The following is an 18,514-nucleotide window of genomic DNA, read 5'->3' on the forward strand; positions in this document are numbered from 1 at the left end:
TGAATAGATTGAGAAAAATGACGAGTATAAGTTCAAATGTTCTAAGGCTAAAGGGATAATGATACCACGATTGACAACATATGTCGATTTGGTGGAGAAGATAGCTCAAGTTATTGATATAGATACTTCAGAATTCGAAATCACAATGAAGTTCAAGCTTAAGACATCTGATCCTATGCCACCAGTTACAATTCAAACCAATGATTATGTGGAGTTTTTCTTAGAGGAAGTAGCTAGTGGAATGAAGTTTAGAAACCCGCTCTGTATTACTTTTAAACGTAGATCAATTTCGGCAGTTCCGGTGGATAGACAACCTTCACCTCGTCCTTCGTGGGAAGAGAGTCATGTTTTCTCCAGCCACGTGCCTTTATGATTTCCTATTCTCAGTTCAAACAATTTTACTGTTGCAGATGAATCACCAATTGAGTGTTTGCCTACTACGCAACCGACTGACGAACAAGAAGCAGTTAATGAATTTGTGACTGGAGTTGATTGTTTGGATGAGCCATCATTAGCTGTTGATTCAGCATTATGAGATAATACTCCAGCCACTATAGGTTCAAGAATCTCAAACAATGCACATGTGCCCATAATATAATTTACTTGCTAGTAGCAGTAATTTTATGCATAGCAACAAATATAAATTCTTAGCAAAAATTAAGTCTTTAAACAACTAAGTTATTATAATGAATTAACAACAATGAAAAAAGTCGTGTAATTTTGAGGTCGTGTAATACATTAAGTTCATGTAATCGTGCAATACATTAAGTTTATGTAATCGTGCAATACATTAAGTTCATGTAATCGTGCAATACATGAAGTCGTGTAATCGTGCAATACATGAAGGTCGTGTAATACACAACCTTGAATCTTACATAACCTTACACGACCAAATCGTGTGTTACATGACAAAATTATAATCGGCACAATCCATAAATTTTTCCACAATTTGCATGCAGCAAAACAGCTAGAAATTTGTTTTCGAACATGTTATGAGAGACCCGCAACTAATTAATTTATTTTTTCAATATAAAACCGTAACTTTTTGTTTTTTTCCTTGAATATCAACAATAAAAGTAATTACAGGGAATTACTTACCTCAACTAGTTACATTCTGACCATTTTACAGTAAAGGATCAGCTCTCGCCGGCGATTTAGCGATGAACTAGGCTTCTCTTTCTCAGTTGTGGCAGCTTCCCCTTCTCAGGCTCAATTTGCTTGTGTTGAAGTTCGATTTAGCATGTATGGAGAATGAATGTTTGTTTGAGTAGAGGTGATGCGGTGAGGGAATTGCAAAGGTGATGCTGGTTGATATTCGATTTAGCATGTATGAGAATGGAGGATGAATGTTTGTTTGTTTGAGTAAAGGTAATGAAGGGAATTGCAGCAGATATGAGTGTTTGTTTGTTTGAGTAGAGGGAGGGAGGGGTGTTGTCGGTTGAGTTGAAGTGTTTTAAAATGAGGATAATTTAGTAATTTTCTATCAGCTTTTAAAGGGTATTGATGAAAATTTTGGCAAAATCAAATTTTAGGGTATTGAGATAATTTTTAAAGTATGAAGGTGTATCTGCTGCAATTCCCTTGGCTCAAACAAACACTTATACATGTTGAACTAGACATCAACGCATGAGCAAACCGAGTTTGAGAAGGGAAATCTGCTACAACTGAGAAAAAGAAATTTGGTTCGTCGCTGCACAATCGACAACGAAAGCTGATTCTTTGCTACAAAATTGTTGGAATCTAACTACTTTAGGAAAGTATTAACTTTCTTTTTTATATTTAAAAAAAATTTAGGATCTTCTATTGTAAAAATGGATTAAATTAGTTGTAGATCTCTCATAACATATAAATTTCTAAATGCTTGCTCCATGTAAATGGTGAAAAATTGATGGATTGTGCCGATTATAATTCGGTTGTGTAAGATCATGTAACACATGATTTGGTCGTGTAAGGTCATGTAACACAAGATTCAAGGTCGTGTAATACACTCATATAATACATGACCCTCAGTCATAGATGACATGACTTTTTGTATTATTACGTGATCTTGAATAATGTATCACGACCTTCATGTATTACACGACTTCATATATTACGCGATTGCACGACCTTAATGTATTACACGACTTTTTCATTATTCATTAAAATAATTTAGTTTTTTAAAGACTTAATTTGTGCTAAGAATTTATATTTGTTGATGTGTAGAAAATGTCAACGAAAATTATTAAAAAAAAAAAAAGTGAACACATAGTTGTATTTGTGTAAGAGGTTATAAGAGATTTTGAGAATTTCGACAAGAATAGACTTGAGTGTAAGAATTAGGAAGACAATAAAAAATAGTAGATTTTATGCATTCATTAAGGGTATTTTAGATTTCATACACATTTGTTAGAATATTTATGAAAATAAAAAAGGGAAGAGGTATTTAAATAATTTTACAACTGGCTATTTAATTAAAAACCCCGGAAAAGATTTGGAGAGTTTGTGGAATTGGAAACTGGGGGAAAGAAGGCTTTATTTTATGTTAAGAGAGTCTGGAACGTACACGTGTCTTTGATGGTTTTCCAACGATGGCATAAAATAATGAAAATTATATAAGAGATTATGAAAGGAAATACGAGCATGTTATTTAGATAATCACACATCCCGACCCACCTTTTTCTGTAATCCAGAGTTTTTCAGTAAGACTTTTTATTACATTAATTGTGATAGACATTGGTAGTTCATTAGTCCCATTGTGCATTTTAGTAAATCAATAAAGTTACCTATGGTTACATAGGCAAAATTATCAACTAGGAGAGTCTAAATGTCCAAACTTAAACGATTAGAGATTTTAATTATACATTGTTTAAATTGCAAGAATTCAACCAGCTGCCATTGTTCTTATTTCATCTACAATTTTTCAGCATTTGTTGGATTAGGCAAAAAAATCTTGAGTTTATCTTTCGCGTAGAAAGGCTAATTTCTGGATTAGGCAAATGTATTTGCAATCACATCATAGAAGTCCAAAAAATGACCTACCACGAATCTTAGCAATGTTTGCATTGAATCTAAAGTAAATGCTTTTCTGGATCTTGAATTATGAATTTAAAGAAACCTGAGAATATATACGCCTCCAAAAGAGTTTATGCAAAGGCCTTCCGTGTTGAAATGGACAACACTGCATCTTTATGAATATTGCCAGAGCAACATAATAAAAGAACCAATGACATGAACCACTTTGATCCTTTCACTTCTCAGAAGCACCAGAGAAAATAGCCCGAGTAAGGAATTAGCATTGTAATAAATCATGATGCTTTAATGATAAGGCTCAATGATACGACAAAAATTTCTACATATTCTAGCAAGATGTTTTTCCCCACACCGAAGTTATTTTTGTGGTATGCAATTTTCTTCATAACATCTGCAACACGTCTGTCGCGGTGTCGCATTAGGTTCCTTTCTCTCCCGAACAATCTTTTATGAGCACAAGTACCGGCTTTCACGCATATGTCACTGTGCAGTCCCTTCTCACTCCTAAACACACAGCAAAGTACCCAAAAACCGATCAGGATCACTTATTATGAGGAATAAAATTTGTAAAGTCAATTAGAACCAAGTTGTGTTTCAATCAAATCAGGCTTTCATGTACATGTCATTGTGCAGCCCTTCTCATTCCTAATTGCACAGCGACATAAGCAAAAATGAAGGGGATAAGCTCACATGCACGTGTCGAACAATCCAAATGACTTTTTGATCCTCGTACCCTAAGAAAAGTTCTCAATGCATAAGTGGGATGTGCATGCAAGTATCACCAACACATATGTGCACAGAGACACAGAGTGCATACAGCATACATGTTGCATGGAAAGAGATGTGCAAACACACAAGACCAAGAGAGTAGGTCATACCAATATCATCATGGAGGCTCTATCAATTATCATTTGCACCATAAACTAAGGGGACCAAATGATTCCTTGTGACTAAAACTTGATATAATAAACTCCTGATCCGACTGAAGCCTCCATCAACTATTGACTGCTGACTGCTTTACCACTGCTCTTTTTTGTCCTGTCTTTGTTACTATAGGGCCTGTCTTTTGCAGGGCTAGCTGGTCTCTTGAAGACCTTGACCTTCTTGTGTGGAAGTACGGTGTCCTCTGAAGAGCTACCTTTTGGTTTTGGGGAGCCTACAAGTTTATCTGAAGCTGCAGCATCTTTGGTGGGATCACCCGTAGGCAGCTTTACAGGGGGATTCTCTGCATCTGCTTCAGGAAGCAGTGCTTTGCGGCTCAGGCGAAGTTGTCCCTTATCATTTACCTGTCTCACATACCAATACAGAAATTCTTAATAAATTAAAGCAACTTCCACAAGAATGATATGTGAGGAACAAAGAAAAGCAGGAGATGCTAGATCCAAGATCATAGATAAAGATTTCTACGTTAACCTTGTATTAAACTTTGCAAGTTTTACATCTAACTCAGATTTCATAACTGATGTGGAAGGCAATAAACAGGAAGGGAAGATTCCGAAAACTAGGTGTTATTCCATAGATTTAAATCGTTGTCACAGCAATAGGGATAAAAACTGGCCTACTGATTATTATTCAGCATATGAAAGAGGACAACTATTGGTGGAGACGAACTACATACATTTCAATACATATCCTCAGAGGTTTAACTGGTAGCCACAAATTTGGAAGGCTAGGAAATAGGATTTAAATAAATATTGAGCCTTTCCCTTTTTGCTCTTGTTCATTTTCAGTTTCTTCCATTTGTCTTTTATGAATTCTGGATGCACATCTTTATCAGGAAAGTATCAAGTGGTCAAATGATTGGAATAAGCTCACACAAGGGTAATCTTCAAACTGGAGAGCAAAAAATAAAACCTTAAATATGGAAAAAGAAATGTTCATGCAATAATGATCCATTCTACATCATAGCTATAATTTATGATTGTACTTTTGTGAATCTGAGCAGATAAGAGACAGAAACTGCCAAACCTCAATAAGTTTAACATCAACAAGGTCACCAACTTTCACAACCTGTAATTGAAAAAATAACAAAATAATCAATGTGATTTATAGATCTTTCTTAGCTAAATACAGAAATCATTATTATTTCAATAATGGATGTGATAGATATTGTTCTAAAAAAATTGACGTGGATAGATAGACAAATTAATAAAAATTAAAAAAAAAAAGGAAGAAGCAAGGGGAGGAGGAAAGAACACTGCTTACATCTTCCGCCTTTGCAAGCCAATTTGAGCTCAGCTCACTAATATGGCAAAGTCCCTGCAGGATCAAAACATGAGAATCTTTGAATTTCTCCTTAGTTTTCTCATACTCCGTTATTAGATTACTTCATACTTGCATTTATACTTGTTAATATAACATGTTCACTTGACACATTTAATGCATACAACCAAGGTGTTTGGTTCAGATTATTCAGAAAAGCCAAAAGAAGTAATGCAGCCTCTATTTGACAATGCCTCATGAAAAATTAAAAACAGAATAACAGGAATAATATGATGATTGATCAAAAGCTTTTGAATCTCAACTTCTATTCTTCTAATAATTTGAATCCTGCCAACTAGCAGAATGTATTTTGTTCCGAAAACAGAATTTCAGAATGATTGTGAAACGCTGCAAGACAAAACAGGGACCAATTTTTTACCACCAAAAATTGCAAAAAAGGGGGAACAGGAAAATTGTTTTCAACTTGTGATCAAAATAATACCTCACGCCCAGGGGCTATCTCAACAAAAACTCCATAAGGAGCAATTGATTTGATCTCGCAGTTCCTGATTTAATCAACCAATCAAAATAATAAATATGAAAAGCATAAAGTTTCCAGAAACAAAATACATAAATGAAAATAAGAAAGTCCCCTTTCCAATCTTCAAGCAAAGCGGTTGTATTTTTATAATGTTTGAGCATGACACCCTTCATTATGAAGCATATCTAATCCAAAGGTTGTAAAAACTTTTGCTTAATAATGAAATTGCATCATTTAAATATGTATGTTGGACAATTTCCTGGCAACTTGAACTCTCCGGATTAATGGTTACTCAACAAAATATCAAGTTAACAAAGTTTACTCAAAATAACATCAGCTTGTGTTTGTATCTGCCATCTATTCATCAAACTACAAAACAAAGATGGGTTTGTGTTGGGGTTCATGTCTGTTTGGTGTGTAGGAACTTTGACAGGTATACAAAGGGAGGTGAAAAAGTTTAATCACTATTGTTATGTTTTATCTTACCACCTAGGCTTTTAGGAACAATGACTACCGAACACCAGGACATTCAAGTTGGGAAAACGAGAAAGGTCACCAGAAAAGAAAAGAAATACCTATAAATATCACCAACAGTTGGGACCATTGTTAGATTACTAATAATGGCTTTGGACTTCTCTAGACTTGACAAATCCTTTGCAGTAATTTTTACCTGAGAACAGCATATATTTCAGAAAGTGCAGAAATGAAAAGATCAAATAAAAAAATCTCAAGGAAAGATGGGGACCATAATCTGATCTTACAGTTCCGTCATCTTCAGTGTCAATAGCCTCCACTCCAGTTTCTTCGATAATACTCTTCACCTTCTTCCCACCAGAACCAATGATAAGGTTGATTTTCTCTGGCTTGACCTATAAAACATTATTATATTAAGCAAGGAGTATATTTATGTATCATAGACATGATACCAACTGACAAGCAATTAATAGGATCCTGTAAACAAACCTTCATAATGTGAATCAATGGGGCATGCTTGGAAAGACTATTGGAAGGGGGAGGTGAGCATTTCAACATTTCAGCTGAATCATTAAATAGAAGTAAAAAGTTAGTCGAGAATTCATGACTACGTAAGGAGATCATAATAATTATCAACACTCAAGAAAAATACAATTACTAAGGTTTCACAGACTGGACAAACAACAGAGAGAAATGCTCCAAAAGCAACATCGTGAAACAGTAACTGTAATACTTCCAAAGTTCAATGGCTCGGATAGCAACTTGATAAGTGACAAATCTGTTAAAGAACTAAGGGGTGCTTTCAATGTACTGATATACACAGTTAATACCCAGTAAACAAAAGATCCATATGAGCCAAGAAACCTAGAGGCCATCCTATCCAGTATACAAGTCCTCCAAGGATCAAAACCAACAGAAATTCAACATAGCAATCTCAAATACAAGCACAAGATGTTTCAAAGGCTCACAATTTTCATTTCAGTTTTGTATAAATATATGCCTAAATTAACTAGAAAGATATATTTCAGAACTGTAAATCTAATTTAAAATGATTTCCACCAATTTTACAAATTATTATAAATGAACATTACAAAGATATCTGGGTTGGAATCAGGACAGACAAGGGCAAAAAAGCAGAGATGCAGGGTTAAGAAGTTAGCATAATCAACCAACCGCATAAAGTAGTTTGAACTCTTTAGAATCATAAACTAAAAATAACAAAGAAGTTTCCATATATTTCTTTCACATAAACTAATAAGCCCAGATATTTTCAAGAATTTTAGAAGCAAATGTTGATGATCTTTACCAAGAATATGCCTACGGCCATCCTTTGCCTGTTGAAGTGCCTTTTTCATAACAGGTAAAGTAATCCCTCCTACCTGTCATAGAATGGTCATTACTTATAATTTAAGATTAGCAGATAAAGTTAGCAATGTCCAAGAACACAACCACCAAGCTTTGGGGAAACATAAACCTTTATGTCCATCTGAAATGCAGTTATTCCATCTTCATTTCCAGCAACCTGAGATTATCATTCTAAATGAGCCAAAACAGCTTCCAATACTTAAAACTATTAGCATTATCAAACCCCCTAATTTAAAATATATCAAAAAGATAACAAAATAAATGCAAGGAAATATGACCTTAAAATCCATATCCCCAGATGCATCTTCGGATCCAGTTATGTCAGAGAGAATTAGCGGTGTTCCATCTCCCCCAAATTCGTCAGTGTCTAAAACCATACCCATTGCTACTCCAGCAATTGAGCACTTTATGGGAACCCCAGCATCTTGCAATGCCAAGCAACCTCCACAAACAGATGCCATGCTATTATGCAATGAAACTTGAGTTAGTATTAAATGCTAAAATCTATTCAGAAAATGACTTCAGATGCAACTATAAAATGAGAGGGGCAGCAGGGAAGTTGAGTGTCCATGCCAAAAGTATGAATGATATCAAAGGCTTCAAATAGATTCGAAATACATACACATACTAAGATTTATCTATGTAAATGTTTTTGCTTTAAAATGATAAAGAAATTTGAAGGAAAATAAAAAGAATCCACCTTGAGGAGCCATTGCTTTCTGTTATGGTACTCTCCACACGTATAGTATAAGGAAAATCGTTGTCAGAAGGCAACACAGGCTCAAGAGCTCGCTCTGCAAGCGTTCCATGACCAATTTCTCTTCTACTGGGTGCTCCAATTCGCCCAACCTCACCAACTGATGATGGAGGAAATGAGTACTGAAATATTATATGAAAATGCAAATGATAGCTGTTAGCATTTTGGAAAAGGTTAATATGTTGAAAATAAAACGACAGATTCAGTGGCAATAAAGTCAAAGAGACCTGAAGGTAGAACCTCTTCACTTCATCATCACTCTCAAGGTTGTCTATTCTCTGTGCCATTTGTTTATCACCCAGCGTAATCACAGCCAAAGACTGAAAATCATTACAAGGTATTAGACAAACAAATGGAACAATGACTGCATAAGGATATGCACAATGTTCATAAACTACATAGCAGGACATGGTTCCCAATGTTATCTCTCAAGACATACAATAATCAAACCCAAACTGAATGCTGGCCATAAAATGGACAATTAACGGTGGCTAGATAGAACATGACTGATGATATAAGATCATAGGTTAACCTAAGACAAACAAGGAGCTGACCTAGCAGTATGAAATAAGCTTGAAGGAACAGAGAACTTGGGAAGGCACGTTCAACTGCACAACTAGAGACGAAAGTGCAGGAGGGTAAACACCAATCATCATGCATACAAATTAGATTCAGTTTCTATGAAGATTTTGAATAATTCCCACATCAAGAAACACAGTGATCATGCTTTTTAAATAGGAATAACAGCACAAAACAAACACACCATGAAAAGGACGTGGTCAATAATTTCCACACAGACCCACATACAAGACCGTACAGCAGCAAAACGCACAGATATAAATATGCAATCACACACACACACACACACATACTGCTCTACTTTAAACCTGAGTTTCTCCACGCGTGAAAAGTGCACTTCCGTGTGCTCTAGGAAGTAATCCACATCTAGAACTGATTGGACGAATTCCATCTGCAAATCGTCCATCGCTTCTTCTTCCTCCCTGTACCAGTTCCAAAGAAAGAAAATGAATATCAGGGATGAACATACTCAGCACCAGTCATTTTTAAATGAGAAAAGACTTTTTTCCTGTGGCAACAAAGAGGGTTCTGACATTTAAATACAGTGCATCCTTCAGAAGTTATTGGATCAATGGGATAGTATTCATATGGAGAATGCAAACATCAAATACACTATGCCATGTTGAGGAAGAACTTGAACTACAATAACATGTGAATTCCAAACTTTAGCACGTACTACAGGAAAAAATTCAAAATAAATCAACACCCTCAAATGCACAAAACATCGCAAGCGACATTGATAACAATAGCACTCTTTGAGTCAAAAGAATATTTAGCGGTAAGCAAAATAAAAAATTCTGCTTGCCAAAGGAAAGCTGAATTTCAAATGCTACAAAAGTCAGAAGTAATTTAGCTTTCTAATAACTATAGGGAAAAGCTAATTCAGTGTACTGCAATAGCGCAACAAGAGATCCATTGGATTTTATCCAAAATCTAAAACTACCAATGGAAATTTTTCACTAAGATTTTACCGACAGAAATTTTGAATACCTCCACGATACGCCTTCGCAGGAATTTGGAAGTAACTTCTTTAAATACCAGCTTCACATCTACCTCAGAAAACAACTAGCAGAGACAAATCATGAAAATAGAATAAAAAGCTTAAGTGACAATATGACATAATACTTCAATGACAGAGAAGAAGGCAAGCAAAAGTTCATTCATAGGATGAAAATTATTAAATACTATAATTTATCATCAAGGCCAATCATCCGCTTAAGTTGGAACGGAAAGTATAATTGGAATTTACCATGGGTGTGGATTTCCTTGACTTTGGCTTGATGTGGACATCACCTTCATCTACTTCACCATCCACAACAACTTCCTCATCCTCATCTTCATCCTCAAGCAGATCTGGTATTGTTTCAACAATGCCTACAGTTTCATCCTTGCTGACATATCCCTTCTCAGAAAGAATTGTCAGAACTTTTTCTTCCAATGATGAAAGGGCCTTTCTTCGAGGTATTTTGTTCTTAATTTGTAACACTTTCACCAATTCCTCACCAGCAATTTCCTGCAAGCAATGCATAACAAATATATTACTACTTATTATTCTTTCGTAATTTACTTTTATGAGAGAGCATAAAATTGCAAAATTAAATTTGAACAATGTCTCCTTCAAACATCCATACATAAAATTTCAATAACAATATCTTCTTCAGGCATCTCATACTGATTATTTTAAATGCTTCCATAAACAACTTCCTAGAAGCTATACCATTCAACAACATAAAATTTAAACAACAATATCTCCTTCAGGCATCTCATACTGATTATTTTAAATGCTTCCATAAACAACTTGCTAGAACCTATACCAGTCACTTCTGGTACATTTTGAAACAAGTATGACACTAGTTACTTCAGTATGATACATATGTGTCTCAGCTATTAAGATATGAGTCTCACTTTAATAAGATGCCAACGCCACTAAAAGACAAAAAAAAACACACACACAGAGTTCATAATGCAATGAAATTCTTGTTTTTTTTTTGGGGGGGGGGGGGGGGGGGTTGTTTAAGCGGCATCATCATTTTATTAAAATGAGGACATCCTCAACGAAGAATTGTTCAATATATAAATATCTATTTAGAAGGTTTTTTATCTCTAAGTTCTGAAGACTTGAGTACAACAAACAGATTGAGAAGAGATGAATTTTTTAAAAATTTTTTTGAAGACTTAGAAGTGTCAAAGGCTTGTCTTCTGAAGTTTGAATTGTCTTCTTTATAGACTTTCTTGATGGCCTTTGGCATAGCAAGTGTCCTTTGCTGTAGCAAGTATCTCTCTTTTTTTCATGGCTACAATAAAAGACACTGGTTCATTTATTATTAATCAATCATTTTAAATATTCCATTCTCTATTTTCAATTTATCAATTTATTTAGTGCTATTATTTTGTGTATTATTATTTTAAGATTAATATTTTAGTGCTATTATTTTGTGTATTATTATTTTAAGATTAAAATTTTACGTGCATTTTAAATTTTGCATTATACGATCCTGTTTCTTTAATATCAAAGACAGTTTTTGATCCGAGGACGTGGGTTATGGACCCACCACGCTTCCTTGCTTGTGTGTTTGTTTGTGTATAAAAAACTAAACTATTGCTACTCATGAATCCAAAGAAAGAGGATGCATGCTTAGGCAATAAAAAAAGAAGAAATTATACTTCAACATGCTTATATAGCTCAGGAGGAGGTAATTTGATTGTGTCGAGCATTTTTGGTTTACCACACATCTCCACAAGAGCCTTCACCTCATTGGAAATTTCCCGTACTGCATCCTGATCAAAAGTAGAGAGTTCGTGTATCAACTTATAGAAGGAAAAGCTTAACCATTGCCACAGTTTCATTACATTTTTAGAACATTAAATGAGCCCAATATTATAAAAAAGAGAGGGGGAGAGAGAGAGAGAGAGAAATCCTAGCACAATAGACTCGACATGTTAAACCCCTTATTTCAAAAGCTGGAGATGCCGCCGCAGGGGGGGGGGGGGGGGGGGAAGCAAAGAAACAAAGAAAAGAAAAATAAAATAGAAACTAGCAAACAAAACAAAAGGTAAAACCTCCATATGTTATTCTACCCAAGAAAGAAAAAAAAAAAACAAATCAATTATGAGTTAAGTAAACCATAAACAAAACATTTACCCGCAATCCTATATTTTTTTCTTACAAAATTAGAATTTACTTGAATATGGTAACTTGGATAAAAATGTGAAACACGGCAGAATAATTTGTTCTTTTAGTAAGGCAATACAACTCTTTTGTAATCTATTTCTCATGAAATTAGGATTTACTTGAATATGGTATCTACATATAGACAAACAAAACGGTCACACTGACTTACCCCAAAAAACAAATTACTCAATTGTATGTTGTGCATCCTTTGTAAAAGAAAGCACTTTTAGCTCAAATCCATTATAGAAGAAGATAACACAACAATGAAAGGTTCACTAATAAACATTCAGAAGCCAACAAAAAGACCATGAAAACAAATATTGATACTGCTAAGTATAGAAATAAATAAGTATGGAGGAATTTTTTTTTTTTAAGTAATAAAATCCATAGTTTGCAGATACAGCAGCAGATTGATATAATTTTGCATTTGGTTACAAGCATGACTTTCAGAAAAACTAAAACATAACCAGCCTAATATCCAAATAGCAGAAAAGCAACATACTTAGGTAAAAGAACAACCTGCCCGACTTGTACTGCTTGAATCAACTTCTCTTCCGAAAGAAAATCACAATAACCCTGCAATTCAAAACTTTCTATGTCTCTATCAGTATTATCAAGACAAATTACTCAAGCGTAGGTTTGTTGAAACAGTAAAGTGTTGCACCCAAGTGGAATAGACCTGTGACCTCACCATTCATCCCACTTGTAGGGCAGAAGAGATTCCATTAGGCCCAACCACCATTGGCAAGAAACCAAACAATCGTCAATGTTGTGTTAAGTCAGAAAGAGCCAATATTTCACAGCATTCACCAGTGAGAAAAAGTAATGTGAAAAATGGAAGTTACCATAACACCAATTGTGCTCTTGCTCAATTTTGTTACAATCCATTCTCAGATTATGTATTGAACCTTCAAAGCATTCGGTGTACCTCAATCTATTTAGGAGGTCGGACAACTATTTGCAACTTTATTTTCACTATATTTAGCACGAGCTGCTGACCATATAAATTATCGGGAAAAACTCCAATAGTATCATTCACATGATCTTGGAACTCATTTCCAAAAGTTGTGATGAATACCCAACCTTTACGAAAATATTATATTTGTATGATAGAAAAAAGAGTCAAAAAAGGAAACAACAAAAATGGTCTGATTTCCTTCATCCTGTCTCTCCATCCTCAGATCAAATTGAGTATTCCTAACACTAGCACTGACTAGGTTATAGAAACTGGAGTGTATTCCAAAATCTAGCTCACCCTCTTGCATCATCTACAGATTATCCAACTCAACTGCTGGCCTTCTCTATTTTCAATTAATGTCTCTTTGTAGTTTTGTATCAACAAATCAGATCAAGCATGAAGATCCTAGCATGTACTTATTCATCATGTTGTTTACTTCCAGTCTCCTAGTGCACAATTGTTTTCTGCACACCTTCCATTAGCACAATTGTTTTCCGCACACCTTCCATTCATATAATTTAGCAGACACTTGTTTGCAAACTTAGGTAGATTATCCAGGTGAGCTGAAATGTGACCTCTTTAAACAACTAAAACAAGACTTGTGTGACATGAAATAAAAATCTCCATCACTGCATTAAAACTAACATTCGAATTAAAAGCAAACCTCTATCATCAATATTGCATCATCAGAGCCAGCCAGCAACAAGTCCAATTGTGAGTCTTCCATCTCTTGGGTGGTTGGGTTCACAATAAACTTGTCACCAACTAGACCAACTCGAACTCCCGCAATTACTTTTGAATTTGGCACCTCTGAAAGAGCACTGTGGTTTCAAAAGATTACAAATTGAAAATAGATATTCTACTGATTCTATATATTTGCAAGAGAATGGCACTACATAAGAGTATGATCAGACTTACACCGCTATTCCAGCAGCTGTGACTGCCAGAGCATCAGGGAAATGCAGACCATCATAACTCAAAACCTGTAAGCATTAGGTGACAATAAGAAAAGCAAAATGAGCTATACAGATGACAGTGAGGGACACCATAAGTCACACTTACTCATGGATTATATTTTCACAAAAGCCATTGATCAGTTAGACATATTGTACATTACAATATTACATCATTAATATACTTGCTTTCAAGTTTCTTATAAAAATAATAAACAACAAATTAAGTGAGCACTATTAATGCTAGATAGAACACAGTGCAAGACTGGATGGATCATGACGGTGATAAGATGCATACAATATAACCTAGTCGGCAAGTATTTTAATTATGTTGGCATCAATGATATAAGGGTAAAGTATCCCAATTCCCATTAGATCAAAATACCACATTCTTGTCATTTTCACCATGGGAATGGATGAGAAATTTTGCTCATATTGAACCGGTAAAAACTTTAACTATTTGGTCATAGATCTGTAACTTATCAATAAAATTCATTAAAGAATGTTAAGATACCGAAAATATAATAATACATCAGTTTTTAACTTGTTTATTCGATCACGTGAAATTTATGTTTTCCTTCTAAAAGGAGACAATTCAGTAAAGGAAATCTTCAAGAGAGATACAAAAGAAGCATACCCAAGAGAGTATCTGAGTTTCATGGTAAAAGCCCTTAATCAAAGTTGGACGAAGAGGCCGATCAATCAATCTACAAACAAGGACCTATATGCAACCAAATAGAGACAAATACATAAAGGGAGAGATGATGAATACAAAAATTATAAAGGTATACAATAACCATCAAGTCCAAATACCAAACAAGATACCACTATGTACTTCAGCAAAGCATCAAATGCTTCATGACTTCTTTATCATATCATCATAGCCACTATTGAGCTACATAATTCCAGTTAGCAAGTTCAACCAATAATGGGTATCAATAAGAAAATTCTTTTCACAGTTGCAAAGGGCATCTGAGAAATCTGAGAATTTGAGAGAAAAAAGCACAAAAATGTAAATGATGATATATTTTAGGAAACGCTATGATCTCTAACGTTATTCTTTACATAAAGTAATTATATTCTAATCCTCTAGTAAGCAAGTATCCTAAACAGATTACTGGTGGTCTCAATCGAAGTTGAAAATGTAAATTATTATGCTCTCCCTAGGCCAAAGATACTAATACCTACAGTTACTGTTTGCACATGCAATGAAAGGTAGAAAATGGAACTTAAAGGAAGGCCAATTATAACAGCAAAATATATAGCCAGTGTGACTATTCAAATGCAATAGGATAATCAAAGAAACACAGTTTATATATATTTATATAAATACATATATAACCATACCTGGATTTAATAAAGTGCTGAACCACCCCAATATATGTACGCACAACAGCAAACAATTATAATGGATATACAAGCGAATATTAGAGATCCAAAAAAGGCTACTTTAATAAACTTCATTAGGTTGTTTAAACATTATTTTGCTAGAAAAGCAAAAAGTTTGTAGTTAACTCTTAGCCAATGAACTATATTAGAGAGGCTAACCTTAATCAAAGTCAGTTTGGCTCAATATATCAGTTAGTTAAATATAAAAACTTACTCAAATAGTTCTGATAATTCGTATACGCAATATACTAAATGATCACATGGTTTAGAGGGCCCACTGCATTATGAACTATACAAAAATCTATCTACTCTGAATAATGTATGCATGCATGTTTTAGTTTTATTAATATATGTGCCAGTGTAACTATGTAGATTAGCTGTCAGAGGAGACATGGGTTAGCTCTATGATTATATTAGCTGTCAGAGGAGACATGAATTAGCTCTATGTGACTCATGAAACACCATTAACTTTCAAAATTCTATACAGAAGTTGAACAAAGATCCCATTTATGACTTTTGCGGATAATTTAGCTCTCTTTCATTTTTGGACACCTTAAGATTTACAGATAACATAAAAATGAATCCTTCCATGCTTGCCCTAATATAATATTTACCAGAAAATTAAAGCCACAACAAAAAGTGAGAGTAACAACAGATAAAAGAATACTTTTGGATGGCAATAGTTGTACCTCATGATCTTTTGTCCTCCCTTCTCGTTTAAAGAAGCCACCACTAAAGCAACATTGAATTAAGCATGAAAATAAGTCTTATTTCACAATTATTAAGATTAAATTAAACAAAATAAAAAAAAGGTAGGAAAGCACGGCAAGATGCACCTTGTCCGACCTGCTGCTGAAAAACGCTCTTGATAATTCACATTAAGAGGGAAAAAATCAGAAGGCTCACTTGGGACATCAGCCAAACAAACAGACGTGTAGATTATCTGCAAAAAGCATTAATGCATTAATTCTTTTTAACTATTACATTAATGCATTAGTTCTATTGAAGTAGCATTAGTTCTATATAAACATGCCAAAACCATTTTTTTTTCCTTTAAGAAACATCTGGTTAATATTCAGGATCTTAAAATCAAACTCGACTTTGGTAATATGAGTAAACTTACAAATTGGCTCTTAAAGGTCCTGTTGTATTAACCTAGGTTCCTAATATTTCATAAAGTAAGCTCTCCTTTCCCTTTTATGTTATTTAAATCCAGCTTCATTCTCACAAAGAAAGGCAAAGGAACAGTTTTCCAAAGTCAGCTTTAGAAAATATTTCCACCACCAGCAATGATCAGCTTTCATGACCATTTAACTGTTGTCAGATCTTTTTATCTCCATAACTTCATGTAAGCATACAGTGACAAATTTCTAAACCAAAATGGTTTGAATAAAGCTCCATGGATATCATTTTTTCAGTGGTAAAGTTATGACATTTTGAGAAATCTTAGAATGACAATCAAGTTACAAAGATATTAACAAAGCATACTTTCAATATGCATAGTATACGTTTCCTAAGTAAATCCCTCTAAGCAAGTGAGTACTAACAGTTTCTCCATCTGTCACTGTAACAGCACCACTAGCTTGTCTTCCCATATGGCCAGTCTCAACCAGAATCTACAAGAACACAGCAAATAGTTTAAATCAGGAGCATACTCTGGTACAGCTTTTCCTAATAAAATCCATATATGAAGTGATTAAAAAGGAAGCAAAAAAGAAATCATGAAAAAGAGAAAGCTTTAGGTCCATATGGAATTAAACTCTTTTAACATGAGACTTTTAATGGGAATATTATTCTCCAAAACAAAATAAGTTACAGCTACAGAGAGACACAATTTCCATGAGGCAATTGAATACCCAAAACTAATTTACAGTAAGTATCATGATTATATAGCATCCACCTGAAATTATTTAGAGAGAGAGAGAGAGAGAGAGAGAGAGAGAGAGAGAGAGAGAGAGAAGGATAACAAAAAGGTTCTCTTCCAAGTGGGAGCTCTCCTCGAATACTTACAGTAAAAAAAGATCAAGCTTCTAAAGCTATTAAGGCTTTCAGCATAAAGATAAAAGAATCTATTGATGAAATTTTAAAGGAGGCTTATTCATTTCATTTTACTATTTCAGGGATTTTAGTTCGATAGAATGATTAGCGTTCCGGCAATGTTGCTTTAATGTATTTAAGGAAACAATCAAACAAATTGTGGGAAAACTCTTCAGTTCTTAATTCCTCATTCAATTTGTGTGAAAACTGTACATTGCTTGATGGCAACCACCAAAAAGTTAATCAAAGTACATCTTTTTCACTCACTATCATCTCTTTCACGGCTCAAAAGTCCTACAAGCCAAATTTGGAGCCAAGGAAACTATGGTTATAATGTGAAATATAAATGTACTGCAAGTGTTCAGTAAACGCGAACTATAAATATATCTTCAGCTTTAACACGAAATTCAAAAAATTCCAAACCGAAATAACCATATGTTAGACCTACTTGTCTGTCACCGAAAGGAATTTTGACAGAAACCGGTTGGGGAAAACTCGGCAAGGCATCGCTCAAAACCGGTTCAGAAACTTCCGGTCCGGTTGCTGAAGCTCGAACACTAAACCGCTCGCTGTACTTTCTTCTTGATAAGAGCAGAGAGAGAGAACGAAACTTGGAAGATTTTTGTGAAGTGGAGAAGCGAGGACAATTTGAGGATAAAGAAAGCTTGCAGCGAGCGGAGAGTGAGAAATGAGAAGAGTGTGGATAGCACGGCCTAATATGTAGGCCGCCAGGGCTTGTTGCTAACATCTTGTTTTGGCTCTTCACTAACTTTGCTTATTGCTACTACGACAGAGAGAGAGAGAAGAGAGGAGAGAGAGAGAGAAAGAGGGGGATTTTATCCGTTTCGATTTCGAAGGCGCGCACAGAGAGAGTAAACGAGTAATGGGTGTTTGTTGTCGTTGGGTAAGTGAAGGACCGGGCTTGGGTTGGGCCCGGGCTTGATCTCTGTGCCGCAGTTAGCTTGGGCTTAGACATGGGCTTGATCCTTCGGCTGCATTTAGCTTGTAGGCGCCCCAGGTTCATTCTCAGAAAAAAACAAATAAAAATGTAATCTGAATAATTTCATCCAATACT

General features: G+C 34.8%; 1 protein-coding gene across 12 annotated transcripts; it reads right to left on the bottom strand.

Moving 5' to 3' along the window:
- Window positions 1-3,051: 3,051 nt before the first annotated feature.
- LOC18046271 (polyribonucleotide nucleotidyltransferase 1, chloroplastic) lies at window positions 3,052-18,290 on the bottom strand. 12 transcript variants are annotated; one of them, XM_024187903.1, is made up of 26 exons: window positions 17,888-18,290; window positions 16,950-17,018; window positions 16,227-16,345; window positions 16,092-16,134; window positions 14,651-14,734; window positions 13,979-14,043; window positions 13,725-13,881; window positions 12,622-12,678; window positions 11,595-11,708; window positions 10,180-10,443; window positions 9,921-9,995; window positions 9,239-9,352; window positions 8,579-8,671; window positions 8,295-8,473; window positions 7,873-8,056; window positions 7,704-7,751; window positions 7,536-7,608; window positions 6,719-6,792; window positions 6,517-6,624; window positions 6,331-6,425; window positions 5,717-5,780; window positions 5,218-5,271; window positions 4,981-5,022; window positions 3,891-4,298; window positions 3,703-3,746; window positions 3,052-3,516 (listed from the first exon to the last, which is right to left on the bottom strand). In XM_024187903.1, the coding sequence occupies exons 1-24, from the start codon at window positions 18,185-18,187 to the stop codon at window positions 4,011-4,013; spliced, it is 2,763 nt and encodes a 920-aa protein (XP_024043671.1). In that variant the 5' UTR covers window positions 18,188-18,290; the 3' UTR covers window positions 3,052-3,516; window positions 3,703-3,746; window positions 3,891-4,010. The 12 variants fall into 12 exon arrangements, with proteins under 12 accessions (XP_024043671.1, XP_024043672.1, XP_024043670.1 ...); XM_024187904.1 differs by lacking the exon at window positions 3,703-3,746 and having other exon boundaries at window positions 16,239-16,345; XM_024187902.1 differs by lacking the exon at window positions 3,703-3,746.
- Window positions 18,291-18,514: the final 224 nt, after the last annotated feature.

The sequence above is a fragment of the Citrus clementina genome, unplaced genomic scaffold, assembly GCF_000493195.1.
Source record: "Citrus clementina cultivar Clemenules unplaced genomic scaffold, Citrus_clementina_v1.0 scaffold_3, whole genome shotgun sequence".
NCBI classification, from domain to species: Eukaryota; Viridiplantae; Streptophyta; class Magnoliopsida; order Sapindales; family Rutaceae; genus Citrus; species Citrus x clementina.

Coding starts and splice junctions, on each gene's coding strand:
- LOC18046271 (XM_024187902.1), bottom strand. CDS start 18,187: ATGTTAGCAACAAGCCCTGGCGGCCTACATATTAGGCCGTGCTATCCA. Junction 9,353..9,920: donor TGCGAAGGCGTATCGTGGAG/GTATTCAAAATT, acceptor GAACTGGTACAG/GGAGGAAGAAGAAGCGATGG. Junction 7,752..7,872: donor CTGGGGATATGGATTTTAAG/GTCATATTTCCT, acceptor TGATAATCTCAG/GTTGCTGGAAATGAAGATGG.